Genomic DNA, 23,772 nt, shown 5'->3' with positions numbered 1-23,772 from the left:
GTGAGTTTCGGCATTAACATCTATTTATAAGTAGCTGTTTAACCATGCGTAATGCCACGGTCCAAGCTAGTAACATATATAATTCTAATAACTCCCTAAGACATCCCCCCCACTGGTAAAAGCACAAATCGCACCCTGAACCAGACAAACATTATTTGAATGATTTTTGAAGACAGTTTTGTGTATTGTTCTAATTCTTTTCCATTCTCTCACTCTTGGGGTGAGTTTCTCTTGTTGCACCATTAGAAAACTTCTTACAAGCAGAGAATCTCATAAACCCCATATTCTTGTACCTCAACTGCACAATATCTGTATGATGTGCAGGTTAATATTTACTGTTTTGTGGAATTGGTTATGAATACTGGTGAAATAAACAAATGAACCAAAACATTATGACAATCTACTTAAAAGTGTGTTGGCCACCTCTGGAATTCAATTCAGCAGTGATTTTGTGTGCGCCATGGATCTGACAACTACTTGATAGGTTTCCAGAGTTTTGTGGCACAAGATGCCTATGCACAGGTCACACACTTCCCGTAATTTATGGACAGTTGATTTGTGGACATGGAGCTGGTGCCTGATAGCATCCCAGTTGGGTTTCATCAGATTTAGATAAGCCAAATTTGATGGCCAAGACATCAACTTGAGTTCACTATCATGTTCCTCAAACCACTGCAGCACCATTCTGGCCTTGTGACATGGAAATTTATCCTGCTGGAAGATGCCACCACTGTTGGGGAAATCAAGCATCCCTAATAATGTTCATGTAGTCTACAGCTGTCATGGTGCCTTCAGTTACTACCACAGGTCCCATGGAAGCCAAGGTTAATGTCCTCCATAACATTATATTGCTCCCACCAGCCTGCATCTGTGGCATACTGCATGTTTTGAGCAGCCGTTCGCCTGGATGATGTACACAACCATTGACCTGGTTTAACAATAAATGGAATTCATCTGACCAGTCGACATAATTCCATTGATCCGTGGTCCAATCTCAGTGATCCCATACCCATTGTAATCAAAACTGATGATGTTGGGTCAGCATGGGAACATGTAGAAGTCCTGTGCTGTGGAACACCATGTCAGCACTGTGCACTGAATGGTGTGCTCCGGAACACTTGTGTCTGTTCCAGCACTGTCCTCTGTTGTCAGATCTGCCACATATCACCGCCTGTCCTGCTTTAGAGAGTGGGTAAGCCTCTGATCCCTATGTTTTGTTATGAGGTATGGACGTCCAACTTCTCGTCGCCTACTCATATTTTCAGCATTCTTCAAACAATATCCACAGATGCTCACAACAGTAGGACGTGAACAGCCAACCAGCTTCGCCTTTTCCTAGATGCTCGTTCCCAGGCACTGGGCCACAACAAACTGGCTTTTGTCAGAGTCACTTAAGTTGGTGGATTTCTGCATTTGCACCACTAATCATCGCTGGAATCATTCCCCATTTGTCTCTGCTCTGCTAATATACCACTCATACTATGTCACCTCAGTGCCACCAGGCAGCATACAACCTCACGATGGGCAATGGTCATAATGTTTTGGCTCATCAGTGTATATTAGTAGACACAGACCATAACAACATTAGGAAAAAAGTTGAAGCTGATCAGTTACTTACTTACTATAAAAAAGATAGTTTCAGTATGAACATCTCTTACCAAATGCAACTAAATTTCCTTCAGGAGATGGTGACAGTAGTTTGTATGTGAAGAGTAACAGTGGATGGTCACATTGTACATTTTGAAGCTACCTTGAGCATAACAGATACCTGATTTTCCTTGTATCTAGACATGCACCTGAGTGCTGTCTTGGTGAGGATGGGTCCCCAAGCTGTTGCAACACCTGCTTCCTTTCTTGTGCTGCTATCTTCCATCTCATAATGTCCTTACTTCTCTTACTCTCTAATCCATGGTGGCAATCTTTGATGTTAATCTACCTATTTCTCTAGGTTCTACTGTGTTCCATTTACATCTTAAGCCATTTACTTTGCATCAAATTTTTTGGCTGAAGTAATTTTTGATCCCCTTTCATGTTTGACCTCCATTTTTCTAAATTTTCTCTGCCATGTGGACCAATTGAGGAAGGATATCTTAAATAGTGCCAAATGCACACAAAAACTACGTAATCTCATAGATATGCTTAAAAGGCAATGTGGTAGCCAACCTGACGTGGTAGGGTCATTGTGTATCTTCTTGGTGCAGCCTCCTGAAAACACAGGCACCTCACTTCTGATGCCTGAGCTGCTAGCTTGCCACACATTCCAAGTAATAGGTGTCTGTCATCTTGATGGACCATGACTCCCAGCAATGACCATCATGCCAGATGACCATTGCTGTGGCTGGGTGGGGCTGTGGGGTGAACCTTTGATTTGAGCAGGTAGCATCAGGGTGGAAATATTGCACACAAAATGCATCAGACTAAACCGGCATAATGACTGTACTGATCTGGCTGTGTCAACAGATAATTATAGATATTTTGATGTGGATTGCTAAAATTAAACTGCTTTCCCTACCCTGGCTACTCCCATGGGAAAAGGGACAAGCCAGAAGACTGGGAGCAGAACAGTTTATTCAATACCTTGTGTGTACTAGAACAGATAGAAATACTGCTACAGTGACAAAACCATTATTTTTTGTGGCACCAGCAGAATATAAATTTGAAGAAGTAGACACACTGGAAAAAATGCAAAATGGGTCACTAGTGATTAAACCCTCCTGTGCTGCATAATCATGAGCACTTCACACAGGTGAAAGACTGTTACTCCATGTAAAACTTAGAATTTGGCACAAGGAGTTATCTTTCATACAGGCCTTACACACTGGGCAGATGCTGTGATACAAGCTAACCTAGAATGACAAGGCATACATTTTGTCTGACATCTACGAAAAGGTCCAAGAGAGAACAAAATAGATACAGGTGCCTTCATATTAGCTTTTGAAGGAAATGTCATCCCAGAAAAGTTGGGTATAGTGTATAGGTGTGACTTGAAACATTGCATCCCACTGCCCATTGCTTATCTTTTGGACATGTCATCTTGCTGCATGGCAGACTCAAAATGCAGAAACTGTGAAAGATCACTTCACAGAGACAATCCTTGCAAACAACTGCTTCTGTGTATATTGTATGAAACACCATCGTCCCCGTTCACCGATTTGATGACAAACAATGCAGAAGTGACAGTTTTAACCTCGTATGCCTCAGGTTTTTTCAAAACCAAATCTGCCACCTACTGTAAACCAAGAACATCCAACCAGAATGAAAAAATATCTGAAATAGATCTCCACCCTTCTTGATTTGAAATCTTACAGAGCCAATAGTAGCATCCCAGTAGACACAACAGGAGACACTTCATATCCCTCTGACAGCATGAGAGAGGAAGACCCACTCCACAAAATCTTCTTCCTTCCCAAAATATAACAGATAAAAAGTCAAATACTTGTCAGTGGTTAAAAGAGGCAAATATGTTGGACTGAATAACTGTCTAATCATCTTCTCACCTAAAATGGAAGAAGAAGGGAAAACACAAGACAAGAAAAGAACAAAAGAAAGAACTAATTCATTGGTACTTATCAAACTGGAAATCTCCTTGCCAGTAGAAGAATGTATGGACAACCTCACAGGAAGGATTGTTAAACTGTGCAGATCAACTTATATCATTACTTTCATCTTCACTTACTACTCTGAGGCCTTTTCAGTGATTTTACAATAGAATTTCACTAGCTACTATCACCCCCTGGAAGAAAGTAGACAGTTAACCACTAACTTTCCCACAGTATGTATAGGAGTACAGGAATCGTGATTTTTAGAAGACCATCTTCCTGCACTTAGAGGAGGATATCATGTACATGGCCAAAAATAGAATAAACACGGAATGAGCATTCGGAGGTGTTTGCTCACAAATTAAATCAAACACCTTGAATGAACAAATATCTATAAATGGTACACTCAAAGCAGTAGCCATTAGAATACAAGTGAGCATAATGATTACTATCTGTAATATCTAAAGTCCCCCTGACTGAGACATTACTTACAGGAAGATGGAAGACCTGTTTGAGTGGGTTACCCCACCTTTCATTTACTGGGAAATTTTAATTCCCATGAACACATATGGGGCGCTGAGATAATGACTAGTATAGGGTAACTACTAGAGAGATTATCATCAAAACTTGATGATCTCTGTCTAATAAATTTGGGAGCCCCAACAAATTTTGGCACCGAATATGGCTCCTACTCTGCAAACAGGCTTGACAGTCTGCAGTTCTATCTTCCCACCTATGATCCAATGGAATGTTCATGATGACCTTTGTGATGTTTTAGTGGTACCAAATCTACAACACAACAACTGCTTACCATGTTGGTCATGTGAAGAGCCAGTTGGAATACCTTCACTGCTAAAGTGTAGATCACAATAAATATAGAGAAGAGATTCGTTAAAGTAGTGGAAGACACAACAGAAATGGTCATTCAAGTTACAGACACAGTAATATCACTATTTTCAGTTTGTCCTGTTTGGAAACCTGTTCCATGGTGGTGCAAAGAGATCCCAGATGCCATCACAGAGCAACAAAGGGCTCTACGATAACATAGATGCCATCTCTCTACTAAAAATTTAATTTTATTCAAAATATCAGGTGCAAGGTATAATGTTGGGAACAATGTGTTTCTTCCGTGGGATTGCATACCCAAACTTCACAAGCGTGGTCCACTTGCAGCAGATTAGTGGACTTCGGTATACTAATAGACTTCAGGAAATTCTCAACATAGGAGAAATTAACACCAGTTCCTCTGACATTGCTGAACTTTTAGCAAGGTATTATGTATAAATGTTGTCATCTGAGAATTACCATCAAATTTCACTCAACATCACCTTTTAACAGAACGTAATACCATACATTTTGTCTCAACAGACCTGGAAACCAACAATGCACACTTTAATGCCTGGGAACTAAATAATCCTTTAAAACAATGTAGAGCTACAGCTCCAGGATCAGATGATATCCATAGTGAAAATCTTCAGTATTGTGGTGAAAATAGTAAAAACTCTGTTCTAAAATTTTTAAACAAGATATGGCAAGAGGGAAAATTTCTCTCCCTGTGGAAAGTGAGTATCACAATACCTATACCAAAACCAGGTTGAGGCCCAAAAAATAGAAATACTTACAGGTTGATCAACCTAACAAATAACTAGGATAAACTATCAGAAAGGATGGTTCATCCATGGCTTTATTGTTGTTGTTTGGAATCTAGAAATCTCCTTTCCCAGTCCAGCATGGATTCTGATCTCAAACTACCACTGAACATTTCATATGATTGGGGTATTTACATTTAGAGATACCTTTGTGCACCACTGATATTTAATCATAATATTTTTTGATTTACACAACACATACGACATAATGTGACAGCGTCACATTTTATCAACTCTGCATGAGTGGTGTTGATGAGGAAAGTTGATCTTGTTTTATACAAATGTTTTTAATCACTTAGACCATTTAGAGTCAGAGTGGGCACAGTACTTACTAAACAATATGTACAGAAAAATGGAGTCAACAGGGATTGGTTTTAAGTGCCACACCTTTTCTGATTGCAATAAATGGCTTACTAGAAATGGTGGGACATATGATCACACCAGCATTATGGGTAGATGACCTTTGTTTATTTATTGTTTCTAATTAATTCTTCTACGAAATTCTGTAACAATTTTAAATTTTTTTCAGTTAAATTTAATACAAAAGTTTTAGTGGTAGTGCTAGTAGATGCGACTTTCACAACAAATGTCATAGTCAATATTTTCAGATTCTGGACCCCACTTACACATCAGTATCTCTCTAAAAAGTATGTTGTTAATAAAAGTATAAAACAGCTAACAAAATTTTTATTCTCTAAACTTTTTTGTGATGTCATAAAGTGACTCTCCTCACCCCTTCCCAATCCCCCCCCTCCCCAATTGACCGTCTGCATTATTGAATATGCATTAGTATTGCTAGGGTTAATTTCTTATGGTCAACTTTTAAGATCTGGCCTTCACTCTTCTAAATTTCACATAAAGTGTGGGCCGTTGGGGAAGGATGCCATAAAAGTAAAGCAGTCATCAATCTGAAGCTTGTTTCAAACATGACTGCACTTTACTAGGCATGGTCCTGTTGGAGGTGGTATGCTGTTGCCTTCCTTTGACCTTTGAACTGACTTACCTAGCCAGTTATAGGAGGACCTACAGTATAACGTGGGTTCTCAATCATGGTGTAACTCAGCATTTTTCTCATGAACAGACATTGCCAGAGGTGAAAGAAGTGATAAACATGTGAGTCCTAAAAGGAACTGCTAAATTTCAATTACATGATAAATCACACAAATCTGAGGGCTGTGAATTCAACTAAATACGTAGGGATTTCGGTTACAAATAACTTCAACTGGAACAGTCACATAGATAATGCTGTGGGGAAAGTGAACCAAAGACTGTGATTTATTGACAGAATGCTTAGAGAAGATGCAACAGGTCTACTAAAGAACTGCCTACACTACACATGTCAGTCCTCTTCTGGCACATTGCTGTGCGGTGTGGGATTTGCATCTGATAGGATTGAGGAACAGCATTCAAAAAATTCAAAGAAGGGCAAATCATTTTGTATTTTGCAATATGGGAGAGAGTGCCACAGGTACGATAAGTGAGTTAAAGTGGCAATGAGTAAGTAAAGGCGTTTTTCTTTGCAGCGTGATCTTATTGTAAAATTTCAATCACCAACATTCTCCTTCGAATGTGAAAATACTTCATTGGTGCCCACCTCCATAGGTAGAAATGATAATTACAATAAAATAAGAGAAATCCGAACTCCTACAGAAAGATTTAAGAATTTGTTTTTCCCACATGCTGTTAGAGAGTGAAACAGTTGAGAAATAGCTTCAAGGTGTTTGATGAACCCTCTTCCAGGCATGTAATTTTGAACTACAGAGTAGTCATGTAGATGTAGATGTTGATAAGTGACAGATAGAAATCCTACAATTGACAGGGGATTGAACCCAATGCCATTGAATTTGTGGTCTGACTCTTTACCAAAGAGCCACCTTACGTGGTGCATAATCTATCCACCATGTGCTGTGATCCTCTGCACCTACAATTAGTGTGCATTTATGTTCGCTTTCAAAATCCAATGCAGTAGTCTCTACATTGTGAGGGGAGCTCACAGTTGTAACCCCCCCCCCCCCCCCCACACACCAACCACACTGCTGATGCAAAAATTGCTGCTTTCCTATGTGTGCCTAGTAGTAATTAAGTAATTACCTAACCAATTCAGGGCACTGGGATTCTGGGCAAAGGCTGCTAAGCCAGATAGCCTTTGCCATGTTAGGGTGCAATCCGTGCGGAGAGCCTCCAATCAGAGCGAGTGGCATACAGCCAGACAATCTGCAGTAAAACAGGTAAGACTCTACACTACTCTGTGATGACATGGTCATCTCCACAGAAAGAAAACAAGATTTTGGTGGAGACACAATTCCATAGTGTTTCCACCTTTGGCCATGCTTGGGGATGAGCATCAGGTAAGGAGAAATGGAGGCAGAATGTTCGCCAAATTCTTGGTATGCTCTAGAACTGGTGGTGAATCTTTTGCAACAGTGAAGCCATAGTTTTTCATTGGAAATGTTGAGGATATGTTCAGAGAAGTTGCTGCAAAACAGAAAATGAGGAAAGGGTCTCTGTTGATAAAAACTTTGAATGCTAACCAACCATAGACACTTCAGGCTTGTCACAATCTTGGTGATACACCAGTTACACCTCTCATCGTAACAAACTGTATGAATTTGAGGTCTCATATTCCACCTAATATCACAAACAGATGAATTGCACACTAACCTAGAGTGGTGTGGAGTGAATTTTGTTTATCACATTCAGAGAGGACCTTAAGATAATAGGGTGGACATGAAGCTTTCATCCTAGACCTCAATGGAAATATTTTACCTGAGAAAATTGGGGTCATGTTTTGGAGATGTGATGTCAAACCCTATATTCCTCATCCTATGAGATGTTTTAGATGCCAGAGGTTTGGACCCACGTCCTCCCTCCTTACTGAAGATGCTACTTGTGGGATGTTCAGAAGGACAGTGCATGTGGGCAGATCCTGTGAACAACTCCCTACATGTGTAAACTGCCAAGAACAGCCCCACTCCCCACCTTCCACCACCCTTGTTTGTCATTATGTTCAGTTTTCAAGAAGGGAAAAGAAAATCCAGGAATATAAAACACCTGACTGTCTGTCATATCAAGATGCTAAGAAAAAGTCTGGATGACTCCACCAAGTCAACATTACATTAAACTTTGTAAACACTATCACAAAATCCACACCTAGTGCAATGAGAAAGTTGCAAACACAAACTCCTTGCCCTAGTCACATGTCAGTGCCTGTATTTCAGTTGGGGAAAGGGACATCACGCAGCTGGAGATGTCTCGTCTGCTTTGTCAACAGACTCTAATCTTTCTTCCTTCCATCCTTCAGAAAACCAACTGGCAAGCTTTCACCTCCAAAGCTTCTTTCAAAGCCAGTCAAGAAGAGAATATCAAAGGAGTTGTACAAGATGCTATTGACAAGATCATACATGCTGTGGAAGCAACGATACCCTAGTCTTCAGGCCCCCAATGACAGAAACTTGTGCCATAGTGGTCTGAAGAATAGCTACAGCTATCAGAGAGCATAGAAGTGTCCTTCAATGACACAATCACCATCATTCTATGGACCATTTAATAGCATTCAAGAGACTTTGAGCAAAGGCATGGTTTTTAATAAAAATGAGAAAGCAGGAGTGTTAGGAATGTTATGTATCATCTGAGGGTCTCCACCTCATCATCTCAAGTATGGACTAAACTCCACTGCATTTGCAGCCATTAACCATTCACTGTAGTTCCTCCCATATTCCTCAATGATGACATGTGTATTGATTCCACAGTCATTGCAGTACACTTTGCTGAAGTGTCTGCATGCAGTAACTACCATCCAAATTTTGTGACATAGAAAAATCTGGTGGAGCAAAACTAATTATTCTTCCATGCAGAAGGTCTTGAATCATACAGTGTTCTATATAGTGAAGGCGAGTTTCACTAGTGCATTAGCAGAGTATCAAGATGCAGCCTCAGGACATGATAAAATCCACAGTTAAATACTTAAACAACTTAGCGAAACAGCATAAAACACCTCCTCATGTTTTTAAATATTATTTGTTCAAAAGAGGGATTCCCCCTACCCCAATAGTGGAGGAGAATTACTATTCCTATCCTGAAACTGGGAAAAGACCCACAAATCTTTACTAATTATTGACTTGTCTCCCTAACAATCAGGTAGTGTAAATTATTTGAAAGAATGTCAACCAATGACTTCCTATCTGGAAGCTAGAGGACATTTACCATGGTTTCAAAGTGTCTTTCAGGCACTGCAATCCACCAAAGAACATTTGATAGATCTGGAATCAGTGGTTCACAGTGCTTTCATGTAACACCAGCACCTGATGCAGGAAGCCCACAGTGATGAGTACTTAAGCCATACTCACAAGGGAACCTCCCCATCACACTTCCCTCAGATTTAGTTATAAGTTGGCACAGTGGATAGGCCTTGAAATACTGAACACAGATCTATCAAGAAAACAGGAAGAAGTTGTGTGGAACTATGAAAAAATAAGCAAAATATACAAACTGAGTAATCCATTCGAAAGATAGGCAACATCAGAGATAGTGGGAGTTCAGCAGCGCCGTGGTCCCATGGTTAGCATGAGCAGCTGCGGAACAAGAGGTCCTTGGTTCAAGATTTACATCGCGTGAAAATTTTAATTTTTTATTTTCAGTGTATGTGACAAACTCTTATGTTTTCATCACTTTTTTGGGAGTGATTATCACATCCACAAGGAAACCTAAATCGGGCAAGGTAGAAGAATCTTTTTACCCATTCGCCAAGTGTACAAGTTAGGTGGGTGGACAACATATTCCTGTCATGTGACGCACATGCGGTCACCAGTGTCGTATAGAATTTATCAGATGTGTTTTCCTGTGGAGGAATCGGTTGACCTATGACCTCGCGATCAAATGTTTTCATTTCCCATTGGAGAGGCACGTCCTTTCGTCTACTAATCGCACAGTTTTGCGGTGTGGTCGCAAAACTCAGACGCTAAACTTATTACAGTGAACAGAGACGTCAATGAACGAGCGGACAGATCATAAATTTGCGAAAACAAAGAAAGTAAAACTTTCACCCGAGGGAAGACTTGAACCAAGGACCTCATGTTTCAGAGCTGCTCACGCTAACCACGGGACCACGGCACTCCGGAGCTCACGCTATCCTTGATGTTGCCTATCTTACGCATGGTCTACTCACTTTGTATATTTTGCTTATTTTTTTCATAGTTCCACAAAACTTCTTCCTGTTTTCTCGATTGATCTGTGTTCAGTTTTTCAAGGCCTATCCACTGTGCCAACTTATAACTAAATCTGAGGGGGGTGCGATGGGGAGGTTCCCTTGTCAGTGTTACAAATGGTTCACATAGTTTAAAAATGGCCAGACAGAAGATAAGGTGACACTTGTTTTGGATGCTCTTTGATGTCTACCAACGACGCTCATGTCAGGAACGTGCATGCTAATTGAAGACTGATTGTCAGAAAGATTGTAGAAGAATGTAACATTTCAATTGGATCGTGTCGTGAAATCATGACACAGCATCTTGGAATTCATTGTGTTGCCGCCAAGTTCATCCCACAGGTCTTGAGTCGAGACCAGAAAGACTTTTGCCTCACAATCTGTGAAGAGCTCTTCTATCATGCAAATGAGGATGTTCCATAAGAGAATTGTACCTGGTGATGAGATGTGGTGAGTTTATGGTTACAATATTGAGATCAAGGCCCAATCTTCACAATGGGTTCGGAAAAACTCTCCAAGGCCAAAAATGCTTGTCAGGTCAGGTCCAATGTCAAAGCCATGCTGATAGTTTTCTTTAGGATTAGTTCATCATGAATTCATGCCACAGGGACAATCTATTAACTGATGATACTATTGGGATGTGTTGCGAAGCATGCAAGAAAATGTGAAAAGGAAATGGCCTGGAATGTGGTGAGACAATTGCATAAAAAATGAAATCACCATGCTGCCTCATCCTCCGTACTCTCCAGACCTGGACTCTGCAGAATTTTTTTTTTATTTCCAAAGTTGAAAACCCCCTTTCAAAGGATAAAGATTTGCAATGATAGACGAGATAAAAGAAAATTCGCAGATAGTATCCAGCAAGAGGCATACCAAGACTGAGAAATGGTTTTGGGAGTGGCATATCAGTTGTGGAGGTGAGTATTTCAAAGGAGACCATGCATAATAAGTAACAGGTATGAGTAGAAAAATTTTGTGGACAAAGTTCCGGTATTTTTTGAATGGATCTCGTACACCCATAAAAAACTTGGACCATTTACTTACTCCCTTCACGGGATTAAGAGGACAAAATTCATTTTGAATATGAGTTGCAATGTCTATCTGGCAGTTCCTTCAGTCATAAAGAACTTTTTTCTGAGATATTGGCTTTATAACATTGACACATTTTGGATCATAATAAATCATTGTCTAAATTGTCTTCCATACAAGTACAGCAAAAATTAAATAATAATAAAAAAAAAAGAAGTAAGTCTTTCCTGTTCTGTACTTAAAGATATATTATTTGAACAAAAAGGGCCAGAAGTGTATGTAAAGAAACTCCCATTTTTCAGGGATTTTTTCAAGGACCTCACATTTTTTGTTATAATTTAATAATTTCAGTAATATTTCCATAATCTTAGTATTGTCATAATTTAGGTCAATGTGTTCTTTAACTACAGTATGAAGTAAGGCAAAAAATTTTCTTACAGGCAATGACCTTCCACACAGGCTACTGTGAAACTGTTCTTTTTGATAGCTGGAAAGTAAGTTCTGTGAATGGCCTTATAGGTTCTATGATAGGAATTCTCTGTATGGCTGCACTATATGAAGGACTGAAGTATTACAGGTACTCCCTCCAACTACCATAAATTGGTTGACATAAGATATTATAACATAGATACTGATACTGCCTTCTTCTTTTAGAGAATACCTGTTTTGGAAGACTTACACGGGTTTGCAATATAGATCTGTTTCCGTTCCAGCAGAAAAAAATGTGGTTTCAGAAGACAATCAAGTAGTTGAGTAAGTACTATATATATGTATAATTAAAATTATAAATGAAATAATAACCAAACAATGGAAACTCCAGGTAGGAATATCAACAATTTAGGAAAAGGACATAAAGGAGACATGTCAAGTTGCAGACAGGCACAATTAAGACACTCACATAAACATTTTGGCCACAGAGGGAAGGTATAAACAAATCTGCAGCAAAGCCATGGGTACCCACATGGTACCCTCCTATGCCAACCTTTTTATGGCCATCTAGAGGAGACATTCCTAGCCTCCCAAAACACCAAATCCCTAGTCTGGATCAGGTTCATTAATATCTTCATGATCTGGACTCAGGACCAAGATACCATATCTTCGTTCCTCCACAACAACACCTTCTCTCCCATCCACTTCATGTGGTCCTCCTCAACCTTCCTAGATGTTGACATGCCTCTCTGATGGCTCAATTCACACCTCTGTCCTCATATAACCCACCAACCACCAACAGTACCTGCATTTTGACAGCTGTCATCCCTTTCACACCAAAAAATCCTTCCCATTTAGCCTGGCTACCCAGGAATGGCATATTTGCATTGACAAACACACCCTTGCTCAGTTTGCTGAGGGGTCTCACCAAAGCCTACACAGACAGGTACTATCACCCAGACTTAGTTGGCAGACAGATCTCACGTGCCATTTCCCCTCACGCCCTGAATCATCCCATCACCCCCAAGAACCAGCCACAAAGGAGTCTCTCCTTCATCACCCAGTATCACCACAGATTGGAACAACTGAACCACGTCCTTCGTCAGGGCCTTGATTACCTATCATTGTGCCCTGACATGAGGGACATCCTACCAGAGATACTTCCAACCTCTCCTAAATTGGTGTTCCATTGCCCAACGAACCTCCACAACATCGTAGTCCATCCCTATGCCACTCCCAATCCCAGCCCCTTGTCACAAGGATCATATTTCTGTGGAAGACCCAGGTGCAAAACCTGCCCAATCCACCCACTCAGCTCTTCTTCTTCCAGTCCTGTCACAGGTTTATCCTTTCCCATGAGGGGCCAGACCACCTGTGAAGGCAGTCAAGTCATTTACCAGCTGTTGCAATCATTGCACAGCTTTTTATGTTGGTATGAGTGCCAACCAGCTGTCCACCAGGATGAATGGCCATCGCCAAACTGTGGCCCAGAACAAAGTAGACCACACTGTGGCACAGTTTACAGCTGAACATAACACTCTTGATTTCCATGGCTGCTTCCATACCCAAGCCATCTGGATCCTTAATTATCCCAGCCTCAATCTATGGTAACGTACTGTCCCCATACCCTCCACCCAACAGTTCCCACCACCCTCTGTCCTATCATCTCCTCCCCATTCTCATCTCCCACCCTGTTTATTTACAGCCCTCTGCCAACACATCCACCTGTCTTTCCTTGCGCCACTCCTTTTTCCCCACCTCCCTGCCCCACAACCCTCCTGATGCTGCACTGTTGGCAGTCTAGGTACTGCACACGCTACCAGACAGCATTCGTCTTATCTTCCCACCCATATACTACTATTCCTTCCCCTTCCCCACTCCCTCCAGATTGCTGCTTGCATCCCACTTGATGTTGCATTCTGGCCCAAGATGCTGGAGTTGTTAATCTTGTGTGCATAAGGTGTGCTTGCTTGTGTGTGTGTGTGTGTGTGTGTGTGTGTGTGTGTGTGCGTGCATGCGTACATGGGTGTGTTTGTGTATGTTTTACTGGTGAAGGCTGTGGCCAAAAGCTTTATGTGACATGTCTTTTTTAGGGTAAGTAGCAATATGTCTTTTCCTACATTGTTAAATGAAATAATATTTATTTCTGCTAGCAGTGCACCACACACACACACACACACACACACACACACACACACACAAAAATCACTATCACTCACTTGAACCCTTTATAACTAAAGTATTTTTCTGTAATTTCTCTCTTGGTTCTGTGGGACTTAGCTTTCTCTTTTTATGTTTTAGTTTTGTGGTTTTTTCTTGTATAAAAAATGTGAATTTGACAAACATATGCCAACTGATGTGTTTGCAGTGCTGTTAACCATGTGACAGTCTTCAATTCACCAAGTAATTGTGTTTTTATTTTTTTAGTATAAATATTTTTAAGTATTAGTAGTAGTAAAATATTGGTTAGTAGTAATCATAAACTTACTCTAAAATCATGAAATTAATGTTTTTTCAGTAAACTAACTTTCTTTTATTTTACTCTCTTTCATGGCTGCAGCGTCGTAGGAGAAGTTATACATAAGCAACCGTAAGTTTGGTTAACTTTATTTGCACACTATTTTCTTTGTAGTTGTTGTTTTTGTTTCTTCCTTATTTTGCTCACCATTTCTCGCTTACACTTGTTGAGTATATAATCTGTTCAGTTATAACTTAGGACTCTTTAAAACTGCATTGTTTCTCTGTGACAGTGATTTTATTAACACTTCTTAAGTTGCAGAGTTTGTCATTTTCTGAGTGTATTTTACTCAGGAAGTGAACTAATAATTATTGTAGTTGTCTTCATGTGTGAAGCCATATTAATTTGCACTCTTACTCTCTTGATGACTTGGGAAACTCATAATATGAAATTATACAATCAAAATTATGAGGAAATACTAATGTGCAAAATGCGAATGTACATTTTGACAGTGAGTGTAATTGTCTTTAAAATAAAGAAAGGCATATATACTGCGTATAGTCATTACAAATTGTAGAACTGCAATGAGTGTCAGTACATGTATTCAGGTAAAATTAGCTGATGGTTAAAACCACATTTAATGATGAAATTACTGGCACTAGAGATTGGTGTTCCCTCAACTCTCACCAAGCGAGGTGGCACAGTGTTAGCACAATGGACTTGAATTCAGGAGGACAGCAGTTCAATTCCTACCCAGCCATCCAGTTTTCGATTTTCCAGTTTCCGTAAATATCTTGAGACAAATGCCAGATGGTTTGTTGAAAAAGACATGACTGCTTTCCTTCCTGTCTTGTCCCCAATCTAAGTTTTTGCTCAGTCTCTAATGACCTTTTTGTTGATGGGACATTAAACTTAAATCTTCCTTCCTTCTTTCTTTTCGTTTCTTTTCTTTTCACATGGGCTGGTCTTGTTCTGATACCACAGACAAGACCCTAGAATATGTGTGTGAACTGTTTGAGGTGAACAGGCATATTCTGTAAAAGATATTGCAGATTTCCTTCCCTTGGATTCCGCTCTGATCAAATAAATTGAGTCATATTTTGAAATTACATTTCAAAGCTATGTGAAGAAAATCAAAATCTACCTAGAGAACTGTCTTAACTCGATAATGGATTTCAAAAGGCTCAAATGGCTCTAAACACTATGGGACTTAACATCTGAGGTCGTCTGTCCCCTAGACTTACAATTAGAACTACTTAAACATAACTAACCTAAAGACATCACACACATCCATGCCCGAGGCAGGATTTGAACCTGTGACCATAGCAGCAGCGCGGTTCCGGACTGAAGCATCTAGAACCCCTCAGTCACAGCGGCCGGCAATGGATTTCATTGAAAGCATTCTACTGTGCTTGGAGGAGTGGATGGATTGGGAAAGGGGGGGAGGGGGGGTGGGTATCTCTAACAATATGGCCCAACACTGTCAAGGGCAGCCTTATTGCAGTGTACTTCTTGACACCCCACTTGACTGCTTTATTGCTAACTTTCAGAACATACTGCCCAGTTAGAAAAATGGATTTTCATATGCAACAGTATGACAGCAGTATGACTGTTACTTGTGCACACCTCAGTGTGGCAGCTCACCAACACCCTACCACCACATTTGCTGAGTACTACTAGATAGGCAGAAGTAGACCAAGTGCGTGGTCCCGACATTCATCAGACACAAAGCCACCTGTTCAAGCCACCTGATTATCTTCTATGGTGTCATTTCAGAATTTTGGTTCACAATATTCCAGTTGACGTAGATACTGACCATTGTACACAGATTATTGTTCCACTCCCCCTCCCCCCTCCACCTGATCAGGTGCTGTCATTTATTGGTTTTAATAGGAACAAGCATTGATAGTCAATTACCTGATCAAGTGCTGTCATCTAGGCACAAACAATCATAGTCGACTATTATTTGAGTATCAGGTAATAGCTGCAGAAAACCAAAAACGTAGTGATGCAAAACTGTGTGTTAAGCCACTGTTGCTTTCATAGCTGTATATGTATGCAATCAAGCACATTATGATGATTGAAAAAGTTATATTTCAGAACCGCTAAGAGCTGTTGATGAAATATATCTGAATTATTGACCAGTTTTGATCCTCTGACTGTCATTGGGTATCGTAAAATTATTTAGCTTGGGCTGCATGGCAGATTTCTAGAGTGCCAAGGGTGGCTACTACTATATAGTTCATGTAATTTTTGTAGCCTGTTTGCATAGGGAATCACCTTACAAAATTTATACTTCAGGACCGCCAGCAGTAGGATGCCTTAGGAATGTGGACCATTCCAATTCTTTGTAATCAATTTGTTATAAAAACAGTGTTCAGCAGGTGATAGTACACAGGTGGGTTGGCTCAAAAATGGTTCAAATGGCTCTGAGCACTATGGGACTTAACTTCTGTGGTCATCAGTCCCCTAGAACTACTTAAACCTAACTAACCTAAGGACATCACACACATCCATGCCCGAGGCAGCATTCGAACCTGCGACCGCAGCGGTCGCGCGGTTCCAGACTGTAGCACCTAGAACCGCCCGGTCACTCCAGCCGGCGGTGGGTTGGCATTTTGCTGTGTGATTGTGTAATTTTTTATGTACTGAGACACTGGGTTAACTATGTTTTTCCTTCTTTTTGGTGGATCTTTGTATTTTGTTTGTCACTTAAAGTGACCCTGAGCTAAACAACTAATGATATAGTGCATCAAAATTTGCCGTGAAACGTTCACTAAATAGGTGAGAAATTTGATAAATGTGTAGTCAAAGACTCCTGGCATAGTGCAGGTTTTGTCCCATTACTTCATAAAAACATCCTATTACTACACTCTTCTTTTAGAGGACTTTCAAAAACTATTACATAACAGTTTTCAAAATGCTATTTTTGCTTCAGTAACTCTGTAGATAAAATCACAAGCATTAAATATACAAAAAATTAAAAAAAACTTTAGTTGTGTATAACCACTTTTCAGAAAGGCTTGCTTAATAGCTTGGGTAGTTTATGAAATATTAGGGATATTCATGTAGTATAAGGTACCATGTAAATCGCTTTTTTGAACTTGTACTTTTTTCTTTAAAATGTTTGTTGAAGGATTGTTCACATCCATGTAGAAGTTTTGGCATCTTAAAAATGAAATTAAATAGTCATATTTCATAAAAACCCTTTCATTGTGTAGCTAATAAAAACTTATGACAGACTGGTATAAGCATACGCCATGTTTGTGTATTTACATTGGTAATAGTGGTCTGATACGCTATTGTTCTGTGGAAGTTACCACATTTTGGTGTAATATACTCTGTGCGAACTGGTTGGTAGCCTATTAAGTTACTGAGTTTGTTACTCTTTTTTTTTCTGGATCACAGGTCATATCTTACTGAAACTCCCATTTGTTGGTATAATTTTATGTAGTTCTAAACTACCAATATTTACTTATGCATAAGATAAAATTACTTTTGGCTGATTTGCTTTCTTTTTTCCTGTACTACTGGACTGGACATATTTACTACCAGGATATATGATTCAGATTTAATTTAATGTAGCTGCTCCCCCGTTTTGGCACAGTGAAGTCTGTGGCACTTGGTTGGCACTGCAGTCACCCCAGGTATGCTTTTTACATGGTTTTCCACACCCATAATTTTAAATTGGAAACCCTTTAGTATTCACCACTTGCCTGTGCAGATGACAGATGGTCTAGTGATTAAAAATGAACAAGATTTTTCAGGTATTAAGTATTAAACTCAAATTACACTCTTCATATCTCCAGTGGTTAAACTGACCTTAAACTTGACGATTGGGTGGACATTCATTGTTAGGCATAGCCGTATTTGGTAGGTCCTTGGCTTTCTCCAACCATTGAACTGATTTGTTCAGCTAATTATAATGGGATCCACAATTTAGCATGGACACCAAACTATGGCACAACTTAGTATTTCTTATTCTCATGAGCCATTGCCATAGGTGAAAGAGGCAGTGAATGATAGAAAAAATTATTGGACCAACAGATGGTTGAATATTGAAGTTTTTCATACTTACTTACTTAGTCACATTTACACTTGAAATACCATTGAAAAATTATAAGTAAATTTGAGTGGTATAATTAAACCATTGGTACATAACGACATGTGAATGTGGTTGGTTGGTTATTTATTGCTCAAAGAGGACCATAGAAATAAAATTAGCAGTACATGAAGGAAGGCAGGCACAAAACTTAACTCTGCTATTATAGAGAGTATCTCAAGTGAAGGTTGTCTAGAGGATGCTCAGTGTGGAACTTGAAAACAGAAAGTGGAGATATTTAGTTTCCTTGAAACCAAAGCTCATTTTTAAGGGAAAAGGCAGTGTTCTCCTTTTCCTGTGCTGCTCATTATATTGGTTTTGAAGATTCTTTAGCATCACTGCTGCCAGTGGTTTGGATCTGCCATTAGTGTGCATATTATTAATTGATTATACTAGTCACCTTAAATAACGCTCTGGACTTGCGCAGAACCACTTTCATTGAGATAATATTTTTTCATATCATGAATGGTTTCTTAAGTTTAGGCAAGTTGAAATTTCTGTATAACTAGAGGGAGGATATTAGTGTTTAACGTCCCGTCGACAACGAGGTCATTCGAGACGGAGCGCAAGCTCGGGTGAGGGAAGGATGGGGAAGGAAATCGGCCGTGCCCTTTCAAAGGAACCATCCCGGCATTTGCCTGAAGCGATTTAGGGAAATCACGGAAAACCTAAATCAGGATGGCCGGACACGGGATTGAACCGTCGTCCTCCCGAATGCGAGTCCCTGTATAACTACCGATGATTGAGTCCATGAAAATAAATTTCTGTAACTTCCGTAATACTGTAGTGTAAATTGTAGCAGGAAACAATGTATCTGCATTTCAGGTATAGTTAAAGTTGTGGATCATGTCATCTTAGTTAATTTTCTTAGTTCACAGTGAAAGCATGAGCCTAATTCATAATTAATGCATATGATCAGTTGTAATTCCACTATTAAAAAAATTAAGCATTATCTAAATCTTCTGAAATTGTGTGTGCATTTTATGAGAAATGGAGGACATCTTGTTAACCTGTATAAATTTCTCAGTATGTGCAACAGCAAGGGTAACCGCAGCCATGGTCTCTGAACTGATAGTCCATGCTGCTGCAAAAGTCATCGAATTGTTCGTGCAGATGGTTGTCGTCTTGCAAACATCCCCATCTGTTGACTCAGGGATCGAGACATGGCTGCACGATACGTTACATCCATGCGGATAAGGTGCCTGTCATCTCGACTGCTAGTGATACAAGGCCGTTGGGGTCCAGCACGGTGTTCCGTATTACCCTCCTGAACCCACCAAGTCCATACTCTGCTAACAGTCATTGGATATCGACGAACGCGAGCAGTAATGTCGCAGTACGATAAACCGCAACTGCAATAGGCTACAATCCGACCTTTATCAAAGTCGGAAACGTGATGGTACACATTTCTCCTCCTTACACGAGGCATCACGACGACGTTTTACCACGCAACGCTGGTCAACAGCTGTTTGTGTATGAGAAATCGGTTGGAAACTTTCCTCATGTCAGCACGTTGTAGGTGTCGCCACCGGTGCCAACCTTGTGTGAATGCTCTGAAAAGCTAATCATTTGCATATCACAGCATCTTCTTCCTGTCAGTTAAATTTCATGTCTGTGGCATGTCATCTTCGTGGTGTAGCAATTTTAATGGGAAGTAGTGTAATAATCACCTTTACCATCTCATATTGGGGTCTGTTTTATGTAAAAATACCTTCGCAAAGTAATTTGCCTGTATAATTAATGTCTGTTTATAGCACCAGATTTCAAATGCTTTCGAATTTTCCCTAATTTTCCCCACTGCTGATGCTTCATTGTTGCTTATCTGCTTAAGATTCTTTAATAAATTTAGTCCTTAATCTTAGAGATGCATTTTGTTGAAGAACATTTTGTTTTTGCATTAATAATGTCTTGAAAGTTCTCTTCCTTAATAGAAAAATCACTTAACTATATTGTGATTAGTTTTGTTCTGTAATTTTTTTTGTATAACCTCCTCCCCCTCCTTTCTGTGGGTGAAATGCTCAATAATTTTTTAACAGTTAGTAGTACTGTGTTTCACTTTCCTTAAAGCTTTAACAATAAAGCTGGGAAGCAGGGACTGAGTACTGCATCGTTGTAGGAAATGCAGACTTCAATGGCTTTTCTGATTTAGTATTGATGCTTAGTTTTTGTAAAGATCTGTGAACTATTTGTAAGCCATTCAGGTGTTACTTATTTTATTTACTTACATGTCGATCCATGGACAATAGCATTCTTCATGAGCCATTTCCATGTGGTGAATGCTTTCACATAGCGTCATGCTGGTGATATGTGTCACTGCATTCACATCATGCTTGCAAGATGACATCAGCATGAGGTGGGTTTTGAGAGTTTTTAGCAGTGGATCTTGTGAGTCATGTGTCATTCTGGTGCATCGTACAGCACTGATAATAGGAACATAAGTTTGCAAAAATGGTCTGCAAATAAAGTTCAAATTAAAATTGTAGGTGTTTGGTGAATCCTCTTCCCCTACAAAATACAATATCTATTACATGGATGTTAAAATGCAGGGCAGTTTATATATATATATATATATATATATATATATATATATATATAGATGATGTGACTTACCAAATGACAGTGCTGGCAGGTCGACAGACACATAAACATACACACAAAATTCAAGCTTTCGCAACAAACTGTTGCCTCATCAGGAAAGAGGGAAGGAGAGGGAAAGACGAAAGGATGTGGGTTTTAAGGGAGAGGGTAAGGAGTCATTCCAATCCAATCCCCTCTTTCCTGATGAGGCAACAGTTTGTTGCGAAAGCTTGAATTTTGTGTGTACGTTTGTGTGTCTGTCGACCTGTCAGCACTGTCATTTGGTAAGTCACATCATCTTTGCCCTGCATTTTAACATCCATGTAATGGATATTGTATTTTGTAGGGGAAGAGGATTCACCAAACACCTACAATTTTAATTTGAACTTTATTTGCAGACCATTTTTGCAAACTTATGTTCCTATTATCAGTGCTGTACGATGCACCAGAATGACACATGACTCACAAGATCCACTGCTAAAAACTCTCAAAACCCACCTCATGCTGATGTCATCTTGCAAGCATGATGTGAATATTCTCATTTTATAAAGAAATACATTGAACTGCTGATTTTTCTTTTAGTTCTTTTAAGTGACACGCTCACACAGGGTGTTCCTTCAAAGAGTCATCAGGTGCATTTTCTATATTTTTTTTTTTTTGCAGCTATTTGCAATTTTATTTTGGCAGTGAGTAGCTGGAGTCAGCACAAGCAAATACGGCTCATCACATCTTTCATGCAATGCCCAGTGGCAATGGAAAACATCAGTTTGTTTCCCATTACAAACAAAAATGATTTTTGGAGCTGAATTTCACACACACATTCAATAGAACAGTCCCAAATTAGTCTAGTGTGATATTTGTTTTATCAGTGTTTATTTACAGGGATGGTAAAACAGGAAAAATAGTGCTGCTGTTGAATGGTGGTAGCACTCACCATTGGCCAGGGAAGCTCACAGATATTTGTTTGGGCTGACTCCAGCTATACATTGCAAAAATGAAATTGTAAATATGTGCCAAAATGCTAGAGGAATCACCTAATGACTCTTAGGAGAGACACCATACATATTGTTCATAACTCTTTGCTGGTGAATTGCTGTAAGTACTTATCGTAATGGGAGGAGATAAACCACTAAGCATTTGCCTTGTGTCCATTATCTTAGGATAATTGTTAATGTTATTTCTGAACAAAAATTGTGTACTAGAGAGTTGATACTACATCTGTTGATATGCTTCTGTTACAGACGCAACATGTTCAGTTCAATGCACTTCTTCCAGACCTTTCTCCATGTAGTGCAAATCATCCTGAGTTACTTCCTGATGCTGATATTCATGACCTACAATGTATGGCTATGCATGGCTGTTGTTATTGGTGCTGCACTAGGATATTTTTTGTTTGGTTGGAAGAAATCAGCAATTGTCGATGTAACTGAACACTGTCATTGACAGATATTTATTTGCTTAAGTGTAAATTATGACTATGATGGATATATTTCAGCTTAATTGTTGTTGAGTGTTGTCTTGTTCAGGAATTATGTTAAAGCTTGAGATGGACTGCATGTAGCATTACCTTAGTCCAATATATATTTTTTATATTTTTGATGCCTTCATGACTCTAAAGTCGCAGATTTAAGTGTACAATTCTTTGGTAAAATTTTAACAGTTAGTAAGAGCTGCTAATATTTTTATTGCGTCACATTGACACGGTCAGTGATTATTTTACAGCATATTTTAATAATGTACTGTATTAAAATCAGGGAAACAATGAACATTTATTTAGAGCAATTGTTTGTGGACTGGAATTTTGTAGTAATGAAGTAGTACATTCCGAGAATAATTTTGTTGGCAATTTAGTTTGTATTTCTTAATAGTATGAAAGGAAGTTTTTATTTTGGCTTCAAAATTGAAATAAGTTTATCAGTTTTCTTAAATAAGTGATCAAATGATGAAAACTATACATACAAATATGGCAAGTTATTCGCTCTCTCTCATTTTGTTATGTTTTATTCAGATCTGTCAGCTGTTTTGTGATGATGTTATAGTTACTTTCAGTTTGCATAAAAGAAAAGCATCAATTTTCTGTAGTGACTAGACACCTTACAAAATCCGGAAAATATATTAGTGTTTTCACTGTATAGTTCTATGGGGAGTAAATATGTGCAGGCACTCTCTGAGCCTAACATTGATGTTACAATATTTAACCAAAGCTACTTCTGACTTATACATCGAAGCATGAAAAATGTTGCTGGGTAATAATAATTTTCTGTGGTACTCTTCTGCAAAATTATCTGTCAGTTATGGTAGAAATATTAAATAATGTGCCTTACATTGAAAAACTCAAATAAAATTGATAATAATGTACACAATGGCTTCCATGTAACATTTCCTGTTGTTAATCGTTATGTATTCAGTGTGAGTAGACATTCAGTTTTTTTTTTTTAATTAAATCGTGAGAGCTGGAATGACATGAAAATTTCATTTTTTACAACACAGAATCACGTTGAAATGACATTCCATCCTAAATATTTGTTTGCTTGTTTTTGATTTGCATAATGTTTGTGCCACATCAGATACTGGCACTTGAACCATCTCCATAATATGGAGAGAATATGAAACTGAAAAAAAGCCAGTTGTTACCAATATGACTTGTTAATGTATTCATACATGTATAAAAGATCTGACAATAGTGTACATTACACTGTGAAACATAACTGTTTGAGACCAGTAATAAAGAACACGAAGATTTTTAAAAATATTTTTAAATTTCTTTTGACAATAAATTGTGTTCT

General features: G+C 39.1%; 1 protein-coding gene across 1 annotated transcript in view; it reads left to right on the top strand.

Annotated features, from left to right (window-relative positions):
- LOC126248142 (high affinity copper uptake protein 1-like) overlaps window positions 1–23,736 on the top strand; it is a 49,274-nt gene extending 25,538 nt beyond the window's left edge. The window contains exons 3-6 of the mRNA XM_049948842.1: window positions 11,861–11,997; window positions 12,075–12,173; window positions 14,410–14,439; window positions 22,228–23,736. Of these exons, the coding sequence (XP_049804799.1) occupies window positions 11,861–11,997; window positions 12,075–12,173; window positions 14,410–14,439; window positions 22,228–22,429 (468 nt within the window). The 3' untranslated portion in view covers window positions 22,430–23,736. The remainder of the gene's footprint in view (window positions 1–11,860; window positions 11,998–12,074; window positions 12,174–14,409; window positions 14,440–22,227) is intronic.
- Window positions 23,737–23,772: the final 36 nt, after the last annotated feature.

This window comes from Schistocerca nitens, chromosome 3 (genome assembly GCF_023898315.1).
Source record: "Schistocerca nitens isolate TAMUIC-IGC-003100 chromosome 3, iqSchNite1.1, whole genome shotgun sequence".
NCBI lineage: Eukaryota > Metazoa > Arthropoda > Insecta > Orthoptera > Acrididae > Schistocerca > Schistocerca nitens.
The sequence above is the reverse complement of the archived record's forward strand: the minus strand, read 5'-3'. Positions and strand labels throughout refer to the sequence as shown.